This window comes from Cucurbita pepo, chromosome LG07, assembly GCF_002806865.2.
Source record: "Cucurbita pepo subsp. pepo cultivar mu-cu-16 chromosome LG07, ASM280686v2, whole genome shotgun sequence".
NCBI classification, from domain to species: Eukaryota; Viridiplantae; Streptophyta; class Magnoliopsida; order Cucurbitales; family Cucurbitaceae; genus Cucurbita; species Cucurbita pepo.
In genome coordinates, this window is record NC_036644.1 from 6,989,233 (window position 1) to 7,000,061 (window position 10,829).

The 10,829-nt window shown below is 40.3% G+C and overlaps 1 protein-coding gene across 1 annotated transcript; it reads left to right on the forward strand.

Moving 5' to 3' along the window:
* Positions 1-1,885: 1,885 nt before the first annotated feature.
* LOC111798904 lies at positions 1,886-10,138 on the forward strand. Its single transcript, XM_023682252.1, has 9 exons — positions 1,886-2,706; positions 3,692-3,783; positions 3,864-4,564; positions 5,769-5,839; positions 7,562-7,651; positions 7,811-8,008; positions 8,099-8,176; positions 9,373-9,505; positions 9,628-10,138. The coding sequence occupies exons 1-9, from the start codon at positions 2,344-2,346 to the stop codon at positions 9,768-9,770; spliced, it is 1,869 nt and encodes a 622-aa protein (XP_023538020.1). The 5' UTR covers positions 1,886-2,343; the 3' UTR covers positions 9,771-10,138.
* Positions 10,139-10,829: the final 691 nt, after the last annotated feature.

The window sequence follows — 10,829 nt, forward strand, 5'->3', positions numbered from 1 at the left end:
CGAACCGGATATTCTATCATCGAGTCTATTTATGAACGGACTGAAAACGAGATAGACAATTTTTTTTATTAAATTAATAAAAATAACTCTAAAGTCTGTACTCCGTCACAACAAAAATTTAATTTTAGATAAAAATAATTAATATTTTGTTTTAAACTTATCTCCGAGTTTCAAAAGTTTTACGTAATTTTATTTTAATAAAGGTAAATTATGTTAATTTTATTTTTAAAATTTCAGAATATTTTTTAAATATAGCATTAATACTAAATAAATTTTTTATGAAATATATTAATAATTTTTTATTTAAATTTAAGTATATTTTTGAAAAAAAAAATTACAAATGAAAAAATAAATCTAAAGTTTGTACTTTGTCATAAAAATGTTAATTTTTAAAAGTTTCAATAATATTAATATTTTGTTTTAAAATTATTTTAAAATTTTAAAAGTTTATTAATATTTTTTTAACGGGTGTACTTTTTTTTTTTTTTTTAATAAAGATAAATTATGTTAATTTTATTTTTAAAATTTCATGAATTTTTTTAAACTGGTGTACCTTTTAATTTTATTAGATAAATTATGTTAATTTTATTTTTAAAATTTGGTGAGTATCTTTTAAATATAGTATTAATATTAAATATATTTTTTACGAAAGATATTAATGATTTTTTTAATTTAAATATATTTTTGAGAAAGTATAAAAAAAAAAAAATTTACATTTCAATAATATTCTTAGAATTTTAATTTTAGATAAAAAAAAAATAGTTAATATTTTATTTTAAAATTATGGGAGACTCTTATTTAAAAAAAAAAATATAATACTAATACTAGATACATTTTTTTATAATATTGTTCAGTTTAAATAGGAGTTTAAATAGGAGCTGTCGTAGTTTTGCTACAAATGGAGAGAGTATTTCTTAATTATAAACCCATGATCATTCCTTAGGTTAGGGGAGACTTTCGTCATCCAACAGTAATGACAATAATAAAAAAAATAAAAAAATAATGACGTGATAGATATGTGTTTTAGTGATGTAGTAAGATGGACAAATCATGTAGTGACACGTACCTGCGACGTATGGTTTGTCATAGTACATGTGGCAAAATCGTTTTTTTAATATTTTAAAATTTAAAATTAGTTTAGAAAAATATACATTTTAAAAATTATATTATTAGAAAAAAGTTATATAATTATTTCCGTTTAAAACAAACCTATACATAAATATTTTAAAACTATTATAAAATTGACATGACGATGACTTGAAAGGACGTGACTATAACTAGGATATTTGTTTAGATTAAATAAGGACGTTAACCCAAAATTATATTTCAAAAGCAATATTGAAAACATTTATGCAACGTAAATTGTTTCCAAACTGTCTTTGGAGTAGACAATTGTTCGAAAATTTGACGAAAAATTGATATGACGATTACCTGAAACAACGTGACTATAACTATAATACTTGTTTAAATTAAGGATGTTAGCCGAATTTCTTTTAAAAAAATAGTGTCGAAATATTTATGCAACTTAAATTGTTTCAAAACTGTCTCTAGAGTAGAACATTGTTATAAAGTTTTGACGAAAAATTGATAGGGACGGTAACTTGAAAACTATCACTAGAATACTTGTTTGAATTAAGTAAGAACATTAACGGTTTTCTACTTCAAGAAGAGTATTAATACAACCAATACCTTAAACAACGTCACTATAATTAGGGTTCTTGTTTAGATTAAGTAAGAACATAAACTCGATTTTCACTTCGAAACACAGGGTCGAAGTACTCGACAAGAACAATTACAAATTTTAAACTCTAGAATTCACACATTCATATTGAAATGTCTATGAATTTCAACTCAATTTCAGTGTTCTTGTTTGCCTTCGAATGGAAGAAAGAATTGACTGTTCTACAGAGAGAAAAAAAGGCAAGTAAAACTCAAGAACAAGCTCATCACCCACCAACTCCAAAAGAATTCAGAATCAAATGGGCAAAAAAGGTGGATGGAAATTAAAAAGGTAACCCAATTCATTTACGGTTTCTCGAAAGGCAGCCACCCATTTGTTCTTCCTTTTCTCTCTCCTTCGTTTCCCACAGCTCATTGATTCTCGCCCACGTTTGAACAAACAAGCAAAGAATCGTTCAAAATTTGGATACCCCATAAATTTTTTAGGATACCCATAAACGTTTTAGGTTTATCTCTACATACCCAGTAACCCCATGATGATTTTTTAGGTTATAAACAGATCTTCTATCAATTTCGAAGTGTTGGGGCTTTGAATCTCGAAAACCCCACATCCCATTTCAGCTTTTCGAGGTTGAATTTCTGGGTTGTTCTAAAGGGTTGCGAATGTCATGTCCAAGCAGTAGCTTCCGCTACAATGGCAGCCACTGTGCGTGCCCACCAGGCCAGCTTCTCAATCGAAGCAACAATAGCTGTGTTATCTTCAATAGCCCTTCGGTTATCACTACAGGGCGGTTTGAGAGCTATGCTGTTAGCTTCCCTGAGACCATTTTCTCCTTTGATTCAATCAGGAAGTTCACTCAGTCTCAGGCTGTGTTCCTTGAAGCTACTCTGTTCTTGCTGCTTTCTTGGCTCTTTTTCTGTATGTTCCTTAGGTTCATGAAGCTTGGAGATGGGAGAAATATTTGGTTCAGGATGAGATGGTGGGTTAGCAGATTGGATGTTTGCTTTGCCACAAGACATTGGCTGGTTAGCTCTTAGCTTTGCCTCTTCTGTTCATATTTGGAATGAAATCCTTGCTTTCTTTTGTTTTTGAATGGCTTTAATTATGACCGTTTTGTTTTGAGTTGTTTATTTAATGTTCTTCACTGTGCATTATGCGAGATGTTCCCCTGTGTTGACTGTTTCAATTCTTGTGTTAACTGATATTGATATGGTTTCAGTTATGGGACTTGTAAATCCTCAACATGAACCATTAATTAGATAAAGCGGGTTGGGAAGGAGAACGAAACATTCTTTATAAGGGTGTGGAAACCTCTCCCTAGCAAACGTGTTTTAAAAACTTTGAGGGGAAGCCCGAAAGGGAAAGCTCAAAGAAGACAATATTTGCTAGTGGCGGGCTTGGACTGTTACAAATGGTATTAGAGCTAGACATTGGGCGATGTGCCAACGAGGAGGCTGAGCCCCAAAGGGGACGGTCACGACGGTGTGCTAGCAAGGACGCTGAGCCCTGAAGAGGGTAGATTGGGGGGTTCCACATCGATTGAAGAAGGGAACGAGTGCCAACGAGGACGCTGGGCCTCAAAGGGGGTGGATTGTGCCAACGAGGAGGCTGAGCCCCAAAGGGGATGGTCACGACGGTGTGCTAGCAAGGACGCTGAGCCCTGAAGAGGGTAGATTGGGGGGTTCCACATCGATTGAAGAAGGGAACGAGTGCCAACGAGGACGCTGGGCCTCAAAGGGGGTGGATTGTGAGATCTCACATTGATTGGAGAGGAGAACGAAACATTTTTTAAAAGGGTGTGGAAACCTCTCTCTAACTGACGCGTTTTAAAAACCTTGAGGGGAAGCCCAAAAGGGAAAGCTCAAAGAGGAGAATATCTGCTAGCGGTGGGGTTGGGCTGTTACAAATGGTATTGCTGAGCCCCAAATGGAATGTGCATACTTTTTATATGTTTGGGATACATAAATGTTCTTACTTTTAATTAGCTTGCTACCTTTATTTATGTTGAAGGACGACCAAAAGGTAGTTACGAAACGTAAAACCGAACTTGGTGGAACGTTCTCAATAGCAAGTTGGATTCTTTTCATCGGCTTGTTTGCTGCGTAAGTACACATTTTCTCGTATACTAAAAACAATTCTCGTGTTCGTTTCATATTGACTTGTTCTTTCAGTGTTATCTCAGGTTGCTTTACCAAATCATATCGAAGAGAAGTATCGAAGTGCATAACGTGAAAGCAGCGAACGCACCAGACTTGGTTTCCTTTGTGAATGATATGGAATTTAATATAACCACGGTCTCGACTATGAGTTGTGCGAATATACGCGGTCTTGGTACCGCTGTATTTGGAAATCCTGGTTTTCTGGAACAGTCAGTAATGCCTCTTTCAAAGTTTGCAAACTACTCGTGTCAAAACACGAGTGAAGGGCCAACTATAAGTGTTAAGTGCGAACGATGTCGTTTCATTCAGGACGATCTTTACGTCTCGTGGCAGTTTGTTGATCTTCCAAATAACCCTGCAAGTGCAGTTGGATTTCAGTTTAACTTCTCTGCTAAGGATCATGTTCAAAAAAATCAGGAAAGTTTCGTTAGTGGTACGTTAAAAAATCGAAGCAATTTCGATGATACGCCAGTTACGTTCCGAGGGAAGAATGCAAATATAATGCAATTTAACCTATTTCCAAGAATATACCGCAGTAAACGTGATTCTAAGCTCATGCAGCCTTTATTTCACGAGTTCGTTTCGGGTTCATCCTTTCAAAATACTAATGAGCTCCAACTATCCCTTGAAAATGCCAATGATGGACTTATCAACATCACCTTGTACATCAATCTTCTCTCATCCTACATTGTTGAGGTGGAGACTCAAAATATTTTGGGCCCTGGTAAGTGTTTTGCTTTATTGACATATGTACTCGTCTTCACACACGCTTCGTTTTTTGTATGTTTGCACAAACAAAATGAATTGTTCGGATCTTGAGATAGGGATGGTTGTTCATTTAGACTTTGTATATATCGAAATAATGTGTCCTTGTCCTAGATTTTCCGAAAGTAATGTGTCGGTGTGAGATCCCACGTCGGTTGGAGAGGAGAATGAAACATTCCTTATAAGGGTGTGAAAACCTCTCCCTAGCAGACGTGTTTTAAAAACCTTGAGAGGAAGCCCAAAAGGGAAAGCCGAAATAGTACAATATCTGCTAGCAGTGGGCTTGAGTCATTACAAATGGTATCAGAGTCAGACACTAGGCGATGTGCTAGCGAGGAGGCTGAGCCCCAGAGGGGGATGGACACGAGGCGGTGTGCCAGCAAGGACGCTGGGCTCTTAAGGGTGGATTTGGGGGTCCCACATCTATTGGAGAAGTGAACGAGTGTCAGCGAGGACGTTGGGCCCTGAAGGGGGGTGGATTGTGAGATTCCACATCGGTTGGGGAGGAGAACGAAACATTCTTTATAAGGGTGTGGAAACCTCTCCCTAGCAGACGTGTTTTAAAAACTTTGAGGGGAAGCCCGAAAGGGAAAGCTCAAAGAGGATAATATCTGCTAGCAGTGGGCTTGAGCCATTACAAATGGTATCAGAGTCAGACATCAGGTGATGTGCTAGCGAGGAGGCTGAGCTCCAGAGGGGGATGGACACGAGGCGGTGTGCCAGCAAGGATGCTGGACCCTGAAGGGGGGTGGATTGGGGGGTCCCACATCGATTGGAAAAGTGAACGAGTGCCAACGAGAACGCTGGGCCCTGAAGGGGGGAGGATTATGAGATCCCACATCGGTTGGGGAGGAGAACGAAACATTCTTTATAAGGGTGTAGAAACCTCTCTCTAGCAAACGTGTTTTAAAAAGCTTGAGGGGAAGCTCGAGAGGGAAAGCCCACAGAGTACAATATATGCTAACAGTGGGCTTAGGCCGTTACCGAATATGTCTAGATTCTCCTGTTGATCGATCTAAAAGTTAATGGTTCGCTTCTATAAAAGATTAATAAATTATGCATTTAATAGAACTTCTCTTGTAACGTCTCTCTTTTGAGTTTTCTAATGTTTGTAATGGTATTTGACTGACACTGATTGGCCCTACAATATCTTTGTTATGCAGTTAGCTTTCTTGCTGATCTTGGTGGCCTATATTGCATTAGTGTTGGGATTTTCTTCTACCTTCTAGTGCAGGTATTACTTTTTTTTTGTAATGGATTTAATTATTACACGTTAGTCCACTGCTAGCAGATGTTGTCCTCTCTGTGTTTTTCCTTTCGGGTTTCCCTTCAAGGTTTTTAAAACGCGTTTGCTAGGGAGGTATTACTNATTGGCCCTACAATATCTTTGTTATGCAGTTAGCTTTCTTGCTGATCTTGGTGGCCTATATTGCATTAGTGTTGGGATTTTCTTCTACCTTCTAGTGCAGGTATTACTTTTTTTTTGTAATGGATTTAATTATTACACGTTAGTCCACTGCTAGCAGATGTTGTCCTCTCTGTGTTTTTCCTTTCGGGTTTCCCTTCAAGGTTTTTAAAATGCGTCTGCTAGGGAGAGGTTTCCATACCCTTATAAAGAATGTTTCGTTCTCCTCTCCAACCGATGTGGGATCTCACAATCCACCCTTTTCAGGGCCCAGCATCCTCGCTGGCACTCGTTCACTTCTCCAATTGATGTGGGACCCCCTAATCCACCCCCCATAGGGCTCAACGTCCTTGCTGGCACACTGCCTCGTGTCCACCCCCCTTCGGGACTCATCCTCCTCGTTGGCACATTTTTCGGTGTCTGGATCTGATACCATTAGTAATAGCCCAAGCCCACCACTAGCAGATATTGTCCTCTTTGGGTTTTCCCTTTCGAACTTCCCCTAAAGGTTCTTAAAACGTGTCTGCTAGGGAGAGGTTTCCACACTCTTCTAAAAAATGTTTCATTCTCCTCCCCAACTGATGTGGGATCTCACAATTCACCTCCCTTCAGGGCCCAGCTTCCTCGCTAGCACTCGTTCACTTCTCCAATTGATGTGGGACCCCCTAATCCACCCCCCTTTAGGGCCCAACGTCCTTGTTGGCACACTGCCTCGTGTCCACCCCCCTTCGGGACTCATCCTCCTCGTTGGCACATTTCCCGGTGTCTGGATCTGATACCATTAGTAACAGCCCAAGCCCACCACTAGCAGATATTGTCCTCTTTGGGTTTTCCCTTTCAAACTTCTCCTAAAGGTTCTTAAAACGTGTCTGCTAGGGGGAGGTTTCCACACTCTTCTAAAAAATGTTTCATTCTCCTCCCCAACTGATGTGGGATCTCACAATTCACCTCCCTTCAGGGCCCAGCTTCCTCGCTAGCACTCGTTCACTTCTCCAATTGATGTGGGACCCCCTAATCCACCCCCCATAGGGCCCAACGTCCTTGTTGGCACACTGCCTCGTGTCCACCCCCTTCGAGGCTCAGCCTCTTCGTTGGCACATCGCCCCGTGTCCACCCCCCTTCGAGGCTCAACCTCTTCGTTGGCACATCGCCCCGTGTCTGGCTCCGATACCATTTGTAACGGCCTAACCCCACCACTAGTAGATATTATCCTCTTTGGGTTTTTCCTTTCAAGCTTCTCCTCAAAGTTTCTAAAACGTGTCTGCTAGGGAGAGGTTTCCACACCCTTATAAAGAATGTTTCGTTCTCCTCCCCAACCGATGCGGGATCTCACATTTTACGGTGCCATAATGTTCCTCTTCTAGTTTCTTATTTTGCAAGAACTATATATACACACACAGATATTTTCTAATAAAAATGTAACATCTGTTACAAGTCGTCATCATAGCACGAGATGTTATTTCACAAGTGAGCTTTGCACTGAAACCGAGTATCGTTCTTTCTCCAAGATTGAGTAATTTATTCACTTCCCTAATTTGGTTTGTTTTGTAGTTCGAGTACCGAATCAAAAAGCTCCGCAACGAAGACAGCGTTATGCGTAAAATTAGGAATCGAAGAAAAGCACAAGAACATTGGAATAAGGTGATTCTTCTGCATCTTTTTCTCTCAAGTTATTTGATATACCAGTCAAATGGGTATCGGTGGGCGTAGGGTAGGACAGGTTTCGAGCGATATAGTCGATTTCCGAAACTAAGTTCTTGAATTACAACGGGTACCGAACTGACTTATTTTATTTTCTAGTTGAGGAAATATGTAATGTATACATGGGACTGCAGTGCAATGTATGACAATTGTAACGATCCATCAAAAACGTCAAATTGCGCGAACTGCATTGGTCAACCGGCTCGTAAGGATGAATCGTTGCGCAAGCGGAGGTTAAAGAATGGAAGTAGTACTGCTATCAGTTTTAAGTTAGATGTTAATGGATCTGCCAAGAAGGTAATGTTCTTGTTGTCTTACATCTGCATGAGCTAATGTCTTCTGGTATTGTCTCTTCAAGTCCTAATTGATTAGACTTATCATATGCAGTCTTCTAAAGATGAGAAATCTCCAAAGGCAAGAGCTACTGACCAGGAAATGGGAATGATAACAACCAAACAAGAGCCGGTAAGTTTTGGGGTCGTTTAGCACGGAAATTTTGACCGTGCAATTCTAATGGATTTGCATCTAAAATGTGAGATCCCACGTCGATTGGAGAGGGGAACGAAAAATTCCTTATTAGGGTGTGGAAACCTCTCCCTAGTAGACGCGTTTTAAAACTGTGAGGTTGACGGTGATACGTAACGGGCCGAAGCGGACAATGTTTGCTAGCGGTGAGGTTGGACTGTTACAAATGGTATCAGAGCTAGACACTGAGCGGTGTGGCAACGAGGACGCTGGGCTCCCTAGGAGGGTGGATTGTGAGATCCTACATCGATTGGAGAAGGGAACGAAACATTTCTTATAAGGGTGTGGAAACCTCTCCCTAGCAGACGCGATTTAAAACCGTGAGGCTAACGGCGATATATAATGGGTCGAAGTGGACAATATCTACTAGCGGTGGGCTTGGATTGTACAAATGGTATCAGAGCTAGACACTGGGTTGTGTGCTAGCGAGGACGCTGGACCCAAGGGGGATGAACTGTGAGATCCCACATCGATTGGAGAGGAAAATGGAACATTCCTTATAAGGGTGTGAAAACCTCTCCCTAGTAGATGCGTTTTAAAACTCTGAGGCTCATAGCGATGTGCAACGAGCTGAAGCGGACAATATCTGCTAGTGGTGGGCTTGAGTTGTTACAAATGGTATCAGAGCCAAACACCGGGTGGTGTGCCAACGAGGACGTTGGGCTCCCTAGAGGGGTGGATTGTGAGATCCCGCATCGATTGGAGAGGGGAACGAAACATTCCTTACAAGGGTGTGGAAATCTCTTCCTAGCAGACGCGTTTTAAAATTGTGAGGCTAACGACGATACATAATGGGTCGAAGTGGACAATATCTACTAGCGGTGGGCTTGGGCGGTGTGCCAGCAAGCAAGGACATTGGGCCCCCAAGAGAGGTGGATTGTGAGATCCCACATCGATTGGAGAGGGGAACAAAACATTCCTTATAAAGGTGTGGAAACCTCTCCCTAGTAAACGTGTTTTAAAACCGTGAGGCTAACGGCGATACATAACAGGCCAAAACGGACAATATCTGCTAGCGGTGGGCTTATCCTACCTGCCACTAAACCACAGTCCATTTTGCTGATGTAAAACTTGCCAAAAGTATTGGAAATACATGTTGAATCACTAACCATTCCATTTTCATATTCTCCATCCAGCCTCTGCAACATCAAGTGCTTGGTTCTACCCATGAGACGAAACAAAGTTCAACCGTTCCATTCGAGGGAGATTCTTCACAACCCGGAGAATTTTCTCGTCCCGAAGATATCATACCTCCGCCACCGTTGATAGGTAACTATCGCTGTTTTTTACGGGCAATATCCGTCATTCCCACTCTTCCCTCCATTGACCAGAAGAGGAGGGGATGGATTAGAATACTTAGATCATGAAATGACCTGAATTTTCTGATGCAGACTTCAAACACAGTTCTGATATTGACATGTCCGATGTCTTGAAGAATATAAAAAGTTTGTACGAGTATAACGTATTTCTTAGAGAAAAGCTATTGTCCACTCAATCCGAGGTTCGTGCTTTATCAGCCAAGTCTGCACCGTGAACGGAGCGCCAAACCAAACGTAGAGAACATGTACATCTAGTAAGTAAACAGTTTACTTCTGATACTGCAGTTCCAAGATTCTCCGCTAAGTAGACGACTCGTAAGATGTAGGATTACTGCTACCATTGTGTGCTCGTGGTTCTTTGCAGGCGCTCGGATGGCAGAGAGACACCTTGCCAATGTACTTTGTTGTAATATTGTTAACATTTGTTTGTACTATAGAGTAGAACATGGATGGATTGCTGAGAAAAATGTATAGTTTTGTATCTGGTGTTGTACTCTGCTGCACATTACTTGTTGCATTACTGTATGAACTCAAGGACTTTGATTCTTACTACTTGTGAATAACACTAGTTGGTTGAATTTTAGGAGCTTTTAGATTAAGTATTTTCACATTAGTTGATGTTTCAATACAAGCCCATTGGTAGCCGACATTATTTTTTGGGCTTTTTCATTTGGGCTTCCCCTCAAAGTTTTAAAACACGTCTGCTGGGAAGAGGTTTCCGCACCCTTATGTTTCCCTCTCCAACAGATGTGAGATCTTACAATTTGCTCCCTTTGGGGGCAAGCGTCCTTGCTAGCACACTGCTCGGTGTTTGGTTTTGATACCATTTGCAACAGTTCAAGTCTACTACCAATAGATATTGTCCTTTTTTACTTTCCCTTCTAGATTACATGTTTTAAAACGTGTCCACTAGAAGAGGGTTTTTTTGCTTTCCCTCCTAGACTTCCTCTCAAATTGTCCTTTTTTGCTTTCCCTTCTGGATTACATGTTTTAAAACGTGTCCACTAGAAGAGGGTTTTTTTGCTTTCCCTCCTAGACTTCCTCTCAAGGTTTTAAAACGTGTCCACTAGGAAGAGATTTTCACACCCTGAAGAGGTTTTCACACCCTTATAAGAATGCTTTCGTTCCCATTTCTAACAGATGTGAGATCTTACAATCAACCCCCCTTGGGGACCCAGCGTCCTTGCTAGCACACCGCTCGGTGTCTGGCTCCGATACCATCTATAACAACTTGCGCCCATCACTAGCCGATATTGTCCTTTTTGCCCGAAAGG